The 18,551-nt window shown below is 41.5% G+C and overlaps 1 protein-coding gene across 1 annotated transcript in view; it reads right to left on the bottom strand.

The window, feature by feature from the left end:
• Vwa8 (von Willebrand factor A domain containing 8) overlaps nt 1-18,551 on the bottom strand; it is a 315,245-nt gene that overhangs the window by 281,951 nt on the left and 14,743 nt on the right. The window contains exon 2 of the mRNA XM_028752706.1: nt 16,349-16,426. Within this exon, the coding sequence (XP_028608539.1) occupies nt 16,349-16,426 (78 nt within the window). The remainder of the gene's footprint in view (nt 1-16,348; nt 16,427-18,551) is intronic.

The following is an 18,551-nucleotide window of genomic DNA, read 5'->3' as shown; positions in this document are numbered from 1 at the left end:
GGGGGAGGGGAGGGGAAGGGGGAGGGGAGAGGGAAGGGGAGGGAGAGGGAGAGGGAGAGGGAGAGGGAGAGGGAGAGGGAGAGGGAGAGGGAGAGGGAGAGGGAGAGGGAGAGGGAAGAGAAGTAGAGGCTGGCCATGAGCATGGGGGGGGGGGGTGGAGGGACAAGAGGACAGAACAAGAGAGCAAGAGAGGAGGAGGCAAGTAGCCCCTTTTATAGTGTGTCAGGCATACCTGGCTGTTCCCAGGTAACTGTGGGGTGGAGCTTAGACTGAATGCTAACACTCATAGCTCTATATCCCTGTGGATGAGAATGGCCCTAGTTAAACTCAGTGGGTTTCAAAACTAACAAACAAACAAAAAAAGACACCAGAGTGGGAGGGGGACTCGTTGGAAAGAGGAAGGGCTTGGGGGATTGGGGGGATATGAGCGGTTGGGATGATGAGCATGACAGAACGTGTTATATACATGTATGACACTGTAACGAGTACGTTTAGCATAACTAAACAAAGAAGACCCTAAGCACTGGAAGCCTTGCTTCTTTTACATTTCCTCAAGCTCTACCTCTATTAAAAAGCTTAGGTAATACTTCCCCAGAGGGCTGTGCAACCTTTGTACTAATTTATTAAAAGTGGCAAATAGCTGCAATGACTTATTTACATTGACACAAAAATCATTGTTTCTCCATGTTATTCTGTCATTTATGACACTGATGAATTTCCCAAGCCTTTGAATTATTTATAAGCTAAATAAAGAGTGAAAACACTCTTCACAATCTTGTAATCCATTTTGAGAACATAACGTTGTATGTAATTCTTACAAACAGTATCTGTGGGGCCTAATTTCTTCGATAAAAGTTTGGTGTGTCCAGTGACCTTAAATGACATCAACTATCATTGTCTGCAGGTGGCAACAAGATTATGCAAGGAATCAGGATGTACCTCTGAGGAGGGCTAAAGTTGTCTCTTGAAGACCTGTTACCTGGAGAGCAGTACCTCAAAGGCTCTAGAAGAAATACTTTCTTTGATACAAAATATTTTAACTTCAAACACAAAATATGAAAGAATGTCTTCAAAATACTGCCAACTTCATCTAAGCTTTGAGATTCAGTTTTCACACAAAACAGCAAAAGGGCTTCAATCACTGACTCCAAGCCTTGCGGGTGAGAGGCCGGGACTAAGGTGCTGTATGGAAGTTATAATGGCAAAGGCGGGAGCTGACAAGACCTGGATAATAAAACCCTGACAAGCAACCCCACTCCTGTGTGTGATGTGCCAGGCCCCAGGCTAGCTGCTCAACTAGAAAGGTGTCCTGTGGTGCCACACTGTGAAGACAGAAACAGCTCAGAGGTGACAACAGGTGACTGCAGGATACAGCATGTGTTATCTCTAGTGGTTCTGGAATGAGCAAGTGCACTGTGAGAAGACAAAGCTGCTTTCTTGTAGTCTGCCATGGAGTTCCAGGCTTCTGTTTGAGAATACCTGTGGTCTGTGCCTCCTGCAGTACAGGGTTTCTGTCACTGCAGCACACTGCCTCTGCTTCTTCCTATTGCGTGTTTATTCTAAGAATATTTTTGTCTTTTAGATAGCTAATATTTAAAATGGAGAAAGGTGCTTTACCAATAGTCAGTCTCTCAGTGCCCTAAAAATCTGGTGAGGACAGAAATACACAGCACCACCACACCATAACAGCAGCAAATGAACTTCCCAATGTATCAAGCTTCCTTCAATTACAGGATTAATTCCAAGGAAAAACAAGTGTATGTTCAAAGTATCAGATAGTCTGAGAGGGTAAAAGGGGAAATCAAACTGAAGTCAGAAAATCCGGGCTTTGCAAATCATAAGTCTTCTGTGGCCTCTTCCCTGTGCTTGACTTTCCCAGCTATTAACTAAAGCTTTAGAGAGACCAATTGTTGTGTTTATAAAAAGATAAAGGGGGGGGGGGGGATATGTTCTATGGAGGTGTAGTCAGGTATGGGGGAAGGGGGTGCCTCAGGGGGTTCATGCCCCCCAGGGACCAGCCACAAGAGTTTTTATTCAGGGCATGGGGAGGTGAGCTGAGAGAGAAGTAAAGACAGAGAAAGGGAGAGAGTGAGAGAGAGTAGAGAAGTAGAGGAGTAGAGGCTGGCCATGAGCACGTGGAGAGAGAGGGGGAAGGAAAAGGGGAGAGAGGAGGGAAGGGAAGTAGAGAAAGAGCAAGAGAGCGAGGAGGGGGCAAGCAGCCCCTTTTATAGTGGGTCAGGCCTACCTGGCAATTGCCAGGTAACTGTGAGGCGGAGCTTAGACAGAATGCTAACACTAATTACTGGTAAAGCACCTTTCTACAACAGAGGGCCAACAGTCTATGCTCCATTTTAAATATTTGCTATCAAAAAAGACAAAAAATAATATTAGAATAAGCTGAACTGATGCGTAAATAAAAAAAGGAATGAAACTTTATTTTTTAAAAAACCCATCACCTTTTCTAAAGTATGTTATTTATCTGTGTGTGTGTGTGTGTGTGTGTGTGTGTGTGTGTGTGCGCGCAGTGTCTGTTTGTGTGTCTGCATGTGAATGTGTACACATACATAAATGGAGGCTGGAGGTTGATGCTGGGTGTCTTACATTCTGAAACAGGGTCTCTGGGAAGCTGCACCTCACCACCTGGCTGTCCTGGCTGTCCTGGCTGGCCCCTGAGCTTAGGAAACCCACCTATCTCCACTCCACCCACTCCCCAGTACTGGAGCTCCAGAGCACACCTGGCTTTTATGTTGTTACCGGGAAAGAACTCAGGTTCTCATGCTTGTGTTGCAGGCACTTGACCAAATAAGCTATCTTCTAAGGATATAATTTTGAGTCTCCAGAAGGAAAACAAAAATGCTTCAAAATTTCCTCAGAACCTACAGACATAATGTCTTGTCAATTACAGAGCAGTGAAAGTAAAGACCTGTAATTTCCCATTTTAAACAAACACAGTATCTGAGTACAATAAACAAGTGAACAAAATCATACGCTGTCTCTGTTGGATTGTCACTTAGCTGTTGCATTCTGCCTGTACAGACACTTCTTGAGATTTGGTTGACCTAGCCACACCCGCTTTCCAAGTCCAACATCTAACCATCTTTATCTAACAAATGGACACAGTTAAAGCAGTAGAGACAAGTAACAATTTACCACTGGGGAAAACATGTGCTACCTCCTTCTTGATATGCAAAAGGTGACAGGTGAGGATACTGTGCTTGAATACTATCAGTGACAGACAGATAGCAAACACATACAAATGCAAATAGTGATCTAAAGGCTAGCCAGTTACTTCCACTACGAAGTCTTCAGGTAAATTTCAAGAGCAAGCTACAAATGACACAAACAAGCTTTAAAAATGATGCCATAAGGGTTCTGTGAAATGGTGACATATGGAGTGTGTGAGGAAGAACATTACAGTGGCTGCTCTACTGCTCTGCTGGTTTCAGCAACCACAGAGAGTGTGTTGTTTAGCAACACTTTAGAGCATAATTGCAGTCACCCCTGCCCAGATTTTTGTTTTAAAAAATAACTGAAGACAGGAGTATTTTTAGCGTGTGTCTTAACAAGGTACTAACCTTTACTAATCCCCACACTGCTGCTCTCCAGGCAGGAGATGTCAGACTCCGGGGGACACTTGTCAGTAGATTCAGGATTTTCAACTGACATAGAAATGGCCACATGGGGGCTGGGAAGAAGAATGTGAACACTAAGCCCTCCAACTACAGAGGAACCTGTACCTGCTACGGACTCCCTCTCCATAGAGCTGAGGAGACTCAGAATTTGGCTAAATGTAGCAAGGCCGAATTTTTAAGCACACTCTTCACCCTCAGCAACCATTTCTCTGAGACCTGAACTACACAAATTTTCCTATTTTCTACCAAGAAGGTGCATTATTCCCCAGCTACATTCATAATAATAAAAAAAAAGACGCAGAAACCAAAGGTCATTATCTTTTTTCCCCACTTGATCTTGTACTCAATGCGTGTAAGGTATCACAGGTTTATTTTCTTAATTTTTCTGCAGACGTGTATTACAATTTGTTGAAGAAATTATGTCACTAGTTTTACCTCTAGAAAAGAAAAAGCCGTCTGTTACAATAATGCACTCAGACACAGCAATTTAATAATGAACATTAAAAATAAATGTTCCTGACACCTACTGATAGTATGAAAAGATGCAAGAGAATTTCACATCAGCCTAACTACCAGAACAAAACAGTTCACCTAGATAGATAGATAGATAGATAGATAGATAGATAGATAGATAGATAGTTATAAAATCACAGTTTCTTGAAACTCATCACACAGTTAAGAATACAAAGAAATGGAAAGACGGCTCAGTGGTTAGGAGCACTGGCTGCTCTGACACAGGACCCAGGTTCAGCTCCCAGAACTCACGAAAACAGCTCACAACTGCCTGTAAGTGCAGATCCAGGGGAGTCAATGCCCTCTCTGGCCTCAGAAGAACTTGTAGTGTTTCCATATGGCATATACACACAGAAAAAAATCTTTGAGAGAGAGAGACAGAGAGAAAGAGACAGAGAGAGAGAGAGCAAATAAGTCAAGGAACTAAATCTAAATTCTGGGAAGAAAAAAATGAATCCTCACAAGGACAGGAGAGACCCACAGCTAACTTTCATCCCTGGTGAAATGACAGGAGGAGAGGTAATCTGCTGTGGATATGTTAGGAGAAACAATCTGGCTTTATAAGAATTTACAAACGGCCACACAGGAGCTGGTAAGAAGGAGAATGCACACACTAAGGCCTCCCAGCCAAAGAAACACCTGAGGCTGCCCACTGACTCCTCCCACCAGACATTCAAGCGCAAGCACACAGGAATGCACATTAGGATCCAGACACTGGGCACTAGCTAAGGGTTGTCCTCTAGAAGCATGCAAGACCTTTCCTTACTGCAAGTCAACAGCCCACTGATAGCAGAGATGGGACAGAAGACATGACAAAAATTTTCCTCAGGCACTTGGGTTTTTAAACAGTGCACAGTAGCAGTTCCTTAAATGGAAGTTTATTTGAAAGGCCTACAATCAAACAAGCTGTGACAAAACCAAACTCAAATCTAGAGGAAATGTATTTTATAATTATTTCTTTATCACTAACAGACTGTAAATCCCTTAGAGACATATTTGGCCTTCACTGAAATGGCCTCTAGAGGCAGAGTAACAGGATGAAGTGAGAGCAGAGCTACAGTGTACAGAATCCAGTAATAAAGGGCAACCACAATTCCCCCAATACCAAACTGTGGTAGCTATAAAGCAAAGCGACACTGCCTTTGGCCCACCAGGGTTTGTGGGGCTAGAATAAGAAAAGAAACTGAGGTAAAGCTCTTCCACTCTTGCCCTCTTGCCTTGCCTTGCCCTCAGCTTGTCTCTGTCCCCTTGCCCCTCCTCCTTTCCTTCCCCCTCTCTCCACATGGTCATGGCCAGCCTCCACTTCTCTCTCTCTCTCTCTCTCTCTCTCTCTCTCTCTCTCTCTCTCTCTGCCTCTACTACCCTCCTGGCTCCCCTCCCCATGCCCTGAATAAACTCTATTCTATGCTTTAAAAAAAAAGAAAAAGAAAGAAAGAAAGAAAGAAAAGAAAAGAAAAGAAAAAGAAACTGAGGTAAAAATAAAGAAAGAAATAGTAATTCTTAGAAGAAATGAAATAATGAATGCACAAGAAAGGAAGAGAGAATCAAGAGTGCAGAGCTGTTTCTGGAGGCTGATGAGCTGGCTCTGTGGTTCCCTGTGCCACATGCTCCTGCAGAGGACCCTGCTTTGATTACCAGCACCCCATGGTGGCTCACAATCAGCTGCAACAAGCTGTGGCAAAGCCGAGGGCTCCAAAGCCCTTCTCTGGCATTTACAGGCACCAGATACATGAGTGTTGCACAGGCATTCAAACAGACAAAACACCCATACACATAAGGTAATTCTTTTAATTAATTTAATTAATTTTTGAAGCTGTTTCTGGGCTCAGTAAATAAAGGCACTTGATACAACCCTAATAATCTGAGTCCAATCCTCAGGCCCCACACAGCAGGAGAAAACCAACTCCCACAAAGTTTTCACTTCTAAAGATGCTCTGTGGCATGTGAGTACCCAGCCACCTATTGTATCACACACACACACACACACACACACACACACACACACACATACATATAATGTAAGTAGAGAGCTGCAATGTTGGGAGTAAGGAATGGATCATCACTGTAGCGTCTAAAGCTACAGAAAGAAGAGTGAAGCCTGTCTTCTGACAGCTCTGCGCCAGCTGGGTGCTAATACACTCGCAGGCTCAGATGTCAGGAGACTGAGGTGGAGGATCAAAGCCTGAGCGACATAGCAAAACGAGAGCAGATGACAAACCAATCTCCAAACTGAGATGAAATAAAACAGAATTATAAATTTCTTAGAAGAGGGCATAAATATCACAAACACAAAGCAGAAGTCAAAGAAACAACAAACAATGAATCTAATATAATTAAATATCTACCAACCAAGGTAATGATGACTAAGCAAAGGTAAACACACATAGTCATGGGATCTGTAGCCACAATATATATGAGAACATCATGGAAATTAATTTTAAAAGGCAAACAACTCAATATCTTCAAATGGGTAAATGGTTTTAGCAAGCATTTCATAAGTGGAGATATGAAAATGGCCAGTAAGTAATAGAAAAATACCATGTACCTCATTACTCCTCAGGGAAAAGCAAACAAACCAGGAGAGAGCTCAATCCTAGTAACCTCCTATTACTAGAAAAACAGAGAAAGGACTTCTGAAAATTCATCTCTCCATGTAAAAAACAAATGAGAACACTAAAGTTACCCAAGTAAATTCTTCCAAAACTCCAGAAATTAACAAAAGGCTTTCAATCTTCTGACAGACATTAATCCAAGGAAAACAGAACAGCCTTGTTAAAAACGAGTTTGGTGGTGTTTTCAACTTGCCCTTATTCCAGCCCAGCCATTCACCCAGACTCTATGGGTATCTAGCACACCAGCCACCTACCATCACATCACAGCAAACACCAGCAGCCACTGAAGGCGCCAAAATAGGCTGGAGTGTCCCCAAAAGCCCATTCCCAGAGAATTATCCCCTGGCCGGTCTGGTAGTGCTCTGCAATGTTTATTCTCTGAATTTGTCCTTACTTAATCTACTCAAAGCTCATTGTGTAGAAATAATACTGTGGTTACCACCCTCTCCAAAAAAATCAGCAACAGTTATTTAACATTAGCTGCCTGCAGCGGAGAAATCAATTAGAGTTAAAAAATGTTAAAAACTAAGAAACAGATGTTCACCCAAGGCTCCAGTATATGCTTAGAAACCTACACGTCCAAGCATACATGCAGGCAAATACTAGGAAGATCTGATTTCTTCCTCGTGGCTGGCCCTGAGGATCTGCATAAACAGCAGGTAAAGACACACTGACAATCAAGGTGAGGAATCTCTAGAGTGGATGCATGTTCTGGTGCTCAGCAAAGGTGCAGAGACCGTGCCCTGAACTGTCCTAAGTCATTCCTTATCTTATGAGATTGCTGTGTCTTGCCTTGAGTAACTCCATTTTTCAAACAGCATTGTCCTGGTTTGTTTTCTGTTGTTCTGATAAACCAGCCTAGAGGGGAAAGGGTCTACTTCAGCCCACACTTTGATGTCACACTCCATCATTAAGGGAAGTCACGGGAGGAACTGAAGTAGAAGCCATGAAGGAATGCTGCTTACTGGCTTGCTCTCTGTGGATTGTTCAGTCTCCTTTCTTATGTAACACGGGATCACCTGCCCATCATTCACAGTGAGCTGGACCCTCCTACATCAGTCATTAACTTAAAAACAAAAAATAAAATCTCCACAGACTTGCCTACAAGCCAGTCTGATGGAGGCACTTCCGTAATTGAGGTTGCCTCTTCCCAGGGGATTCTTTCTAATTTGTGTCAAGTTGACAAAAACTAATCAGCACAAGCAGTTGGCTAGATTTTGAGAGCAAATGTTGAGGCAGACTAGCTCAGTATCTTGTTTATGTGAGTAAACAACCACCATCTGTCTGGCTCTGCCATGGCACAGACTGATGGCGAACATCCCCACAAATAAAATATGGACTTCTCAAGTTAAATGAGGGATTCAAAGACACAGCCAAATTATATCTGAAAACAGCCAACACTTGTGCTTATCAGCCACACCAGGTGTAACTCCCACTCCTGGGACTGGAAAGTCCTGTCCCACCTGGCTCCCAAACACTCAGATACAGCAGCACACAGAGTCTCCCCTGGGTGTTCTCACAAGCTTCAACTAGAATGGCCACAGCAAAGACCTTCACCTCTGTCCCCAAGCTCCAACACTTTCTCCCCATGGTATGTAGACCCCTTGAAACTGACATTCAAACCTGGCTTGCCCCTGCATGTGACAACTCTGCTCTGAACACGTTTGTGCTTGCAATGTGCCAAAGTTCTTATCTGGCTCTCCAGACACTGTTCTTGCCTACGACTGAGCTCTCGGTCTCTGCTTTCAGTTCAGGCAGTTTGAACTCTACAGCCTCCTTAGTCCTTTCTCACCATTCTGACATACACACACACACACACACACAACTGTATGAACTGTAATGTGTAATCTCAGAAGTAATATAACTGATAATGCAGTTAAAGAACCCGTGATTGCCAATGACCACGGCCATCAAGTGAATTCAGTAGCACTGGGAGAATTAATGCCAATGAGATGGATTCAGCTTGTGGATTTTCTTGTTAATCAATAAATTCTGACTTTGTAGAAAGATGCAAACATGCCAACTTATTTCTAACATGCTATGCTCACAACAAAAAATCTCTCAGTAAAGACCAAGAGGATTGTTATTTCAAGGCATTTAAGAATCTGTGGGACTATGAGGTGACCACTATACTAAAAGGAAACCTTAATAACTGAGGGTGACAAAGAATACATGATTCAGATAAAGAGCTAAGTGAAGTCACTTAGAGCAGCAACAACAAATCCTACAGATAAGATTGTTTTCCACAGCTGCCACATTACTTTAACTGTACACTTTCAACAACAGAAGCTACTAGAACAAGGAAATGGGAAATCCCTGGCTTGGCTGTGGATTTAAAGTCAAAGAAAGCTGTCTGAGGGGTCTGGAACTGTTCTCAGTGGTAGACAGAACAGACAGACGCTTAATAGACATGTCTGCTGCTAATTCTTCTCAACTTGACACGCACTAGAGCCACCTGGGAGGACAGACCCTTGAGAAGTGCCTCCATTAGGCTGGCCTGTAAGCAAACCTGTGGGGCATTCTCTTGATTCGTGGGTGCTGTAGGAAGACCAGTTCACTGTTGGCCAGACTCTGGGCAAGTGGTTCTGTGTGGTAAAAGAACAGGCAGAGCAAGCTAGTGAGCACCATTCATCAACAGTTCTTGCTTCAGTTTCAGCCTCTAGATTCTTATCTTGAGATCCTGCCCTCAGATTGACGGTGACCTGAAAGTTGGAAGATAAAACAAACACTTAGCTCCCTAAGCTACTTTTGGTCATGGTGTTTACACAGCAGTAGAAAGCAAACTAGGACAACCAGCAACTGGCTATTTAGTTCTAAGAACTAAAAGAAGCTGTGCAAAGAATTAAAGGACAGCATGACATCACTGTGCCATCAAACAATGAATGTCAATAGATAAAAATAATTTTAAAACTCCCAACAGAATCTATGAACTTGAAAGCTACAGTAAGTAAAGGGAAAAATTAACTAGACAGGCAAGGAAGCAGATGTGAGCAAGTAATGGAATCATCTGATGTAAAGATCCTTGAAGGGATGCAGAAGGCAAACCTGAAGACAGACGAACCTATATAATCCAGTCCAGAAACAGCAATGAGAAGGAGAAATGGTCTCAGATGCTGATAGGAGTTATGAAGTCTATCAGCATACCAATAATGACAATTCTAGAGAAGAAGAGCAGGGGAAGATATGGTTGAAAGCATTACCAATATACAAGAAGTCTAATAAAGTTTGAAATGGTAAACATGGAAATTAGCACCTAATAAACACTGTATTAAGTCAGGTTTCCATTGTTATAACCAAATACCTGAAGCATCACGGTAGGAGGATGTGAGACACAGAAATCAATGATATGGGGAAGACAAACAGTGGGGAAGGGCAAGTCTGGGTCTTTTTAAAACAAATCCTTGTCAGTGCCAAGGCTCCATCTTTTAAAGATTCCATTTTCCCATAAACACACTCACACTGCAGACCAGGCAGGAACCTTTGCTGGACAAATGGTCCAAGTCAAACTATGAAAAGCCAAGATGACTCTTTCTACGAAGGAGAAGAATGACAAATAACTTGTAGAGTAAGAGGAGTTACTGGTGAGATTAGAACCAATTCCTCACCAGAAATCAGGAAGGCTAGAAGCACCAAGATAACATCGCAAAAAATTCGCAAAAGAAACTGTCAACTGAGAAATCTGTATCTGGTGAAACTATTCTTCAAAACATGAAGAAGAAATTAGGATATTTCAAGGTAACAAAAACAAGAGCATTTATCCATAGATAAACTGCAGTACAAGTACATTCAGGCCCATATAAATGCTCACTAGATAGCAATTCAAATTCATCCAAAGAAACAGACAATTAGTAACGGAAACTGCATTGGTAAATATGAAGACAACATAAACATGCTGTCCTTTCTTCTACTGCCTTAAGAGACAACTTCATAAAACACTGATGATAAAGCAGATAATGAACATTTTTTTGGTGATTGCATGTTTCTGTGGCTTAGAGTGTGTGTGTGTGTGTGTGTGTGTGTGTGTGTGTATGCTTGTGGAAGGAAGCCAGAGGAATTTTTGTTCTTGGTTTATGAAACAGGATCTTTTATTTCATCTGAAACACACCAGTTAAGTGAGGGTAGCATATCAGCCTGTCTCTGCCTCACCAGTGCTGAAATTACAAACACATGATACTACAGTCAGTGTTTTTTTTAATATGGGTTCTGAGAAACAAACTTGGTTCTCATCTCATGCTTGCATGGCTATCCCTTTATTGGCTACACTATCACCCAAACCCAGACTTGTGTGTGTGTGTGTGTGTGTGTGTGTGTGTGTGTATAAGTAAGCACTGATCTGAACTATAACCATGAGCAGAGAAGCTCACTCCACCCACACTCCAGACTTAATTATATATGAATAAATGACTAGGCCGTAGCTTGAGCTAGTTCCCCAAATAGCTCATAACTTAATTAACTCATTTATTCTATTCTATGAGTGCCACATGACTGGTTCCTTCTCAGTTTCACCCTCAGAGTTCAGGGTGAATCTCTTCCCATGCCTGACTCTATTCCCAAGTTCCTCTCTCTCTACCGGAACAATCACCTCCTATTTCCTGCCTCAGCTCATTGGCTAATCAGCTTTTTGTTGATAGGTGATGCTTCCATACAATACACAAGAGATTCTCTACATTTCCTCCTTTGAGCCCAATAAAAGGCTAGTTCTCTTTCAATAATAAACAGCAACAATTATAAAACTATAAGGTAAGATTACATGTACAATGTCCAGTTCCTATGTATTTGGCAATCTTGGAGAAAATATTCCATTATCTATCCTATCTTGATGAATTTCAAGTTCTGTACCTAAATCAGTTTCTATTGTAACTTGCATTACCAACATAGAAACATCTTGGACATTAAAACACTTTCCTAAATCCTAAACAACTTAAGGTTAATTGTGAGACTGTAACTATCTAGCCTTCAACGCCATCAGAGACTTGAGAAGAAGTAAACATTAGCTGAGTATGCAGGAAGTGCAGGCAGCTTCCATAACTGTAAAAATGGCAGAGAAAGCTGTCTGCCTCAAGTCCTCCAAAACTTCTCTGAGTCACTGGAGCCTCATCTTCAGCCTTCTGGCCTAGAATATCTGACAGACTTTTCTGTAAAGCAGGAAATATGAAAGACTGCTTACCCTGTCTTGGCAAAGATTGGCAATCAACTTCCCTGCATCTCAACTGTCCAGTTTGGAGAGCATGCTATCATGAGCTGAGACACGGGCAGTTTCTTGTCCAGTGGCTTGTCACCTACTTTTCTCCTCAGATAATGTTGGCCACCAGCCCGAGGGGACAAAGAGAGCAGGGGAGAGAAGCAGGGTTCACAGGGCCATGAGTATAACGAAATGACCTCTGGAGGGAGACTGCTGCAGGGAGACAAGTATACTTTATCATTTCAGAGATAGGGTATACGGGCTTTTATAGGAGGATGAGGGGAAAGGGCTAATTGGTCATAGCATCAAGTGAGCTGGAAGAGCTGATTGGTTATAATACAGCATCTAATTATCATGCAGGTGGGAAGCCAGAATGGGACTTGTGTACTGAGTTATGCAGTCTGGCAGAGAGCTCTGTAAAAGGTCACTTTTCAGACAAGGCCAGATATCTGTGTTCAAGGACACTCTCCAGAGGTAGGACAGGAAGCCCTGCTGAAAAAGAGAGTCCCCCATTTTGTGCCAAGCTCAGAAAGTCATTTGGTCATGGAAATACTGCTACCTTAATAGCAGGGTTCCCCAACAATGGCTAGCTTGCCACTCAAGAAGCAAACTCATAAGGAGATTTTTCAATGCTCACCATCTTCACTGAAGCAGAATAGGGGAGCTGTTAGAAGCAGACCTGTCTTATTGTCAAAAAAGCCTCTTATTAATGAAAGATCTTTAAATTCTGTAGATCTCTAAAGTTTGTGAGACCATCTATCTGTCTATACTGTATTTGAATTGTTTGTTTCTAGCAATTTACTATCTATTCAACCTAGAAGCATATTTCTGTAATTAACTAAACTAGAATCTAACATGAATGTAAGTTTGTGTGACTACTAACTTAGATTCCTTAATTGACCTAAACAGTTTGTAGTAGAAGCTTTTAAAAGGACTAGAACTTCACATGGCATTTTTAAGAATTGCATAGTAGTATAGAGCAAAATATAACCTTACAACTGTATCACTGCACAAAGTCTACACCAATGTTACAATCTTTGCCTTGTTGATGTTCTTTGATTTAAAAGTGGAAACAATAATTTGCCCTTTTATACTATAATTTCTATATCCCTCCTTTCTTCGTTGTATCCCTTCTCCACTCCTCACTTCCCCTTAGAATAAGAAGGACAGAAGGAAGAAAAAAAAAGAAATCTCTGAATCTAACCTCCCTTATTTTGTTTCCTCCCTGACCAAGACCTTTTAACAACTTGCAATCAACTCCCCTTGAATGATGATCATAACCCAATGAATGACCAAAAACCGTCCATCCTGCCTTTTTGGAATGAGGCATCACTCTCTTAAAATTCCTTCCTTCTGATTAGGGGCATAGTTTGTCCTTTTGTGGGGGAAGGCAAGAAAACTGGGATATTAGTTAGTCTTAAGAAAGTTAACTGTAACATTTTTCTGTCCGATTTTCAGTGCTTAAATGAAATCTTGGCTGGAACAGTCTGGAAGGCTAGACTAGTTGAGGTTGGCAGCTTTCTTTGAAGCTGTTTTGGAAGTTTCGATGAAACAGCTATGAAAGCAGTCTGAGATGAGATATGGCAGGATGGTAGAGTAAATATGTCTCAGCATCCTTCTCAGCATCCCCAAGGGTGAACCTTGTCAGGGCTGCTTGTCTGGTTGCTTTTCTCTGTGTACATATAAGCTTTTAGAGGTAATACACATGTTTGCATTTACACAAGCATGGAATGTGCAGTGTATACAATTTAACTAAATATGACATCCTACTCTCTGTTTGAGCAGGTAAGTTATCTTTCTTTATAAGTCAGTCTGGACTGTATAACCGAACTGTAATTTTTTTTTAATCTATGCCATTTGAAAGAATGGCATGATAAGTTCTGAGGCATCTGTAGACAACAAGACTGACTGGCTATGCTTAGCTGAAGTCCTAGCTAGAGACATTTTCATGTCTGTAGAATTTGGAGTTTGCCCAGCTGGTTTTTTTGTGTTGCTTTCGTCCAGTATTTCCTTGTTATGGAATTTTGGATGGTATTAAATATCTTGTGTGTTGGAGGTATGTTGCTTGATTTTGATTTCATAGGGGATTACACTTAAGAGACTGACATTCAGAAAAGACTTTGAACTTTGAACATTGTGGAGACTGCTATAGACTATGGAGACTTTTGAAGCTGGACTGAATGTATGTTGCTATGTAATTATTTATATATGTAAATGTAATTATGCTATGTTTAGGTATTGGCCCCCATGTTTGAACAAGCCTATGGGGGCCAGGGTGTGGAATGTGGTGGTTTGAATATGCTTGGCCCAGGGAGTGGCACTATTAGGAGGCATGGCCTTGTTGGAGTAGGTGTGGCCGTGTTAGAAGAAGTGTGTCACTGTGGAAGTGGGCTATGAGAACCTCCACCTAGCCACGTGGGAGTTAGTCTTCTCATGTTTGCATCTGGAACAAGACGCAGAACTTTCAGTTCCTCCAATGCCATGCCTGTCTGCACACTGCCATACTTCTCGCCATGATGATAATGAACTGAACCTCAGAACCTGTAAGCCAGCACCAATTAAATCTTTTCCTTGGTTATGGTGTCTCTTAACAGAAACAGAAACCCTAACTAAGACAGTAGTGCTGTAGGCCTTATTAATCCTCTGTCTTTATCTTAATAGCTTCCTGAATTTTATTTATAAATTTTTCTAATTTTTTCTAAGGCCATTTTTCATATTTTTCTTCTTGTATCTGTATTATATTCTTTATTCCTATTTCTTATTTATAAATTTTTCTAATTTTTCTTCTAAGGCTTGTCCAATTAAGTCACTTATCCCTCTTTTGTTTCTCTACTTAAACCATCCAAAATGGCATAATGTAGAATCCAAAAGCTCCGTCATTGTGCCTCTCATCTTTATGTGTCTTAGTTCTTTAAATGTATTAAATTCTCTCTTTAAGGATTCATTTTATCGATTTTAAAATATTTTTTCTATGGATTAGACCCAATTTTGTTTCTCTTTTATTATTTTAATAATACTTTACTAGTTCAGAAGTTTGGAGCTTTTCAGTCTCACTTTAGCTCTGGGGAAATCTGCAGGCTTCTAAGGCCAGCTTGTGTCTGTGACTAACTCCACCCCCTTAGTTTGGTCTAGCAGGTGCTATTGTTGGGTCACTAAAACTCCACCCACTTCAGAGTCAGACCCTTTCTCTAGGCAATTGCGGGATTTTCTCCTGTGGACCTGCATTGGGCTGTCTGGCTCTCTCTGGAACTGTGCTATGCTTGGGAGAAGCTGCTGCTACTGTGCACTCATTCAGTCTGCAGTCCAACAGAGACCTTGAGGCAGCTCCAGCACCTGCCTATGGTTAACTCACAGGCTTCCTTCTCTCTTAAAAGGGATTTTGCCTCCTACCATGCTAGAAAACTTCTCTGAGCAGTGTTTGTTTCCAGCCTTTCCAGCTGCTTTCACTGTTTTCTTGGCTGGTTTTCTGAACTTTCTCAGACCCTATTGTTGAGGTTTGGTCTTTTACTATGATAAATACTGGTTGCACTAAATGGTTATTTAAAAGAGTAGACTTTGGGGCTGGAAAGAGGGCTCAGTAGTTAAAATCAGTCACTACTTTTTTAGAAGATCCAGATTCAGACCCAACACAGATATCACGATCACTTATAACTCTAATTCCAGGGGATCTAATGTTCTTCTGCCCTCTAAAGGCACATGCATATGCTCAGACATACACATAAAATAAACCTTTTTTAATGTGATCTATATAGTGTATGGATTAAATTTCAATAAAACAATAGATAGGTTCAACAAAATGGATGAACTTCAAATTCATCTTCTTAATGGAAAGAAACCAAATACATATACACACATGTACACATATATACATACACAAACATACACATATATATACAAACATGCACACACATACAATCATGCATATACACACACATATATATACACATATATAAGCATACAAACATACACAAACATGAACACACACATAAATATACACACATACACAAACATAAATACATATAGACTTACACTTATACATATCATAATGATACTATTTTTTATAAAGCTAAAAAATAAGTACAACTGACTTATGATGGCAGAGAAGAGAACAGTGCAGGGAGAAGCAGAGACACGAGATGTTTAGAGGTGATGAGAGTGATCTTGATGTTCATACAACAGTATGTGATGCACATGGACACTTGTGCTACAAGTGAGGAGAGGGATGCCTCACACAGGCTTCCCCACTCCAAAGTCCACGACAGAAGACAAGACAAACACTGTGTAGTACAGACCAGCACGAAACTGATGAGGGCACCCTGGGTTTACACCAGCCACTCTAACTTATATATGTTCTTTAATGCCCACAATGAAATTCTCAAATATATTCATTCACAAATAACATTTCTTACTGTAGTTCTGTGGGACAAGTTCTGGATTCTTGGGAGTTTTCAGCTTGTAGGACACATCTCCAATATTAACTGTTTCACCTAAAAAAGAAGAACACAGTCATCACAAAAGACAAGTGACACAGATTACACTCTGTGAATGATGACTCTCTTGACCTCCAAGCAGGGATGTCACACAAATGTACCATGCACATATCTCTAACATTTCTATAAACAGCATAAGTTATATCAGAGAGAAGTAAATACTAAGAAAATTACATTTCAGGAGTTAGGCTGCCACATAAATTAAATTATATTAACCAAACTTATATCTCTGTTAACAGCAATACTAATATAGGCAAGAATAACACAAAAAATGTATTTGTTAAAGATTTTATGTTTTTATATTAGGAAGGCATACACATGTGGAGGCCATAGGGCCCATCTCACTGTCCCTGATAATACTTTATTCCTAGCTAATTCTATGATCTGATTCTATGTCCCCCATGGGTTCATGACTTGAACACATTATCCCTAGCTAGTGGCACTGTTTTCTTTAAGAGATTCTGGAGGCTTTAGGAAGCAGAAGCTAGGTGAGGATGGCGGGCCACTGGAGATGAGTCCTTAGGGTATCTCTGGCCACTTCTTGCTCTAGTACAGGCCCAACATGGCATGAACAGAGTGCCATGCCTTCCCCACCATAATGGACTGAACACTAAAAAACTGTAAGTCAAATAAATGTGTTTCCCTCTAAACTGTCATTAATGTGATTGAACCTGATCGTGCAGTTCTTAGCTCATTGGAACTTCTATGTTGGTAGGGAGTTTGGAGATGCAGGCTAGAGAAGTCCAAGGATGCTGTAAGCACAACAGTTGATCTAACAGGAGCTTCAGTGACTAGAATATCTGCACAAAGTCACCCAGTGAAGACTGTACTCACAAGGCTTCAGATGGGAAAAGGACATTATAAAAAAACGGATTACAGGATTCTCACACTATGCTCTGGGAAAGGACTTTTCTATATTCATGAAATTCTTAGGCAAATCGATGGAGCTAGAAAATATCATCTTGAGTGAGGTAACCCAATCACAAAAGAACACACATGGTAAGCACTCACTGATAAGTGGATATTATTAGCCCAAATGCTCAGAATACCCAACATACAATTCACAGACCACATGAAGCTCAAGAAGAAAGATGACTAAAGTGTGAGTGCTTCAGTCTCTCTTAGAAAGGGGAACAAAATACAGGATCAAATACATAGACAAAGTGTGGAGCAGAGACTGAAGGAAAGACCATCCAAAGACTGCCCCACCTGGGGAGCTATCCCATATACAGTCACCAAACGGAGACACTATTGTGGATACCAAGAAGTGCATGCTGACAGGAGCTTGATACAGCTGTCTCCTGAGAGGTTCTGCCAGAGTCTGACAAATACAGAGGGGAGACTTGCAGTCAACCATTGGACTGAGCATGGGGTCCCCAATGGGGTCCCAATGGAGGAGTTAGAGAAAGGACTGAAGGAGCTAAAGGAGTTTGTAACCCCATAGGAAGAACTACAATATCAATCAACCAGACCCCCCAGAGCTCCCAGGGACTAAACCACCAACCAAGGAGTACACATGGAGGGACCCATGGCTCCAGCCACATATGTAGCAGAGGATGGCCTTGTCAGGCATCAATGGGAGGGAGGCCCTTGGTGCTGTGAAGGCTCGATGCCTCAGTGTAAGGGAATTCAAGGGTGAGAAGACAGGAGTAGATGGGTGGGTATGAGAACACCCTCATTGAAGCAGGGGGAGGAGAGAAGGGATAGGGGATTTCAAAGGGGAGGTAACTAGGGATAACATTTGAAATGTAAATAAAGAAAATATCCAATAAAAGACTTGATAGTTATGGCATAGTTATAGGTTATGGCATAGTTATTGCTATCTTTTTTACCAAATCTTTTATTGAAAATAAGAAGGAAAAAATAGAATGGAAGGACCTCAAAACTATGTTGTCTAGATAAGAAAGGAACATATTAAAAGTTGATCTGGAAGCCAGGAGGTGGTGTCACACACGTTTCTTTAATCCCAGCACTCAGGAGACAAAGGCAGGCATATCTCTGAGTTCAATGCCAGCTTGGTCTGCAGAGTGAGTTCCAGGACAGCCAGGGCTACAGAGAAACCCTGTCTTAGGAGAGAGACAGAAAGAAAGAGAAAGAGGGAGGGAGGGAGGGAGGGAGGGAG

The sequence above is a fragment of the Grammomys surdaster genome, unplaced genomic scaffold, assembly GCF_004785775.1.
Source record: "Grammomys surdaster isolate TR1022 unplaced genomic scaffold, NIH_TR_1.0 125934, whole genome shotgun sequence".
In the NCBI taxonomy this organism is placed as follows: domain Eukaryota; kingdom Metazoa; phylum Chordata; class Mammalia; order Rodentia; family Muridae; genus Grammomys; species Grammomys surdaster.
Note: the sequence above shows the minus strand (reverse complement) of the source record. Positions and strands in the feature narration are given on the sequence as shown.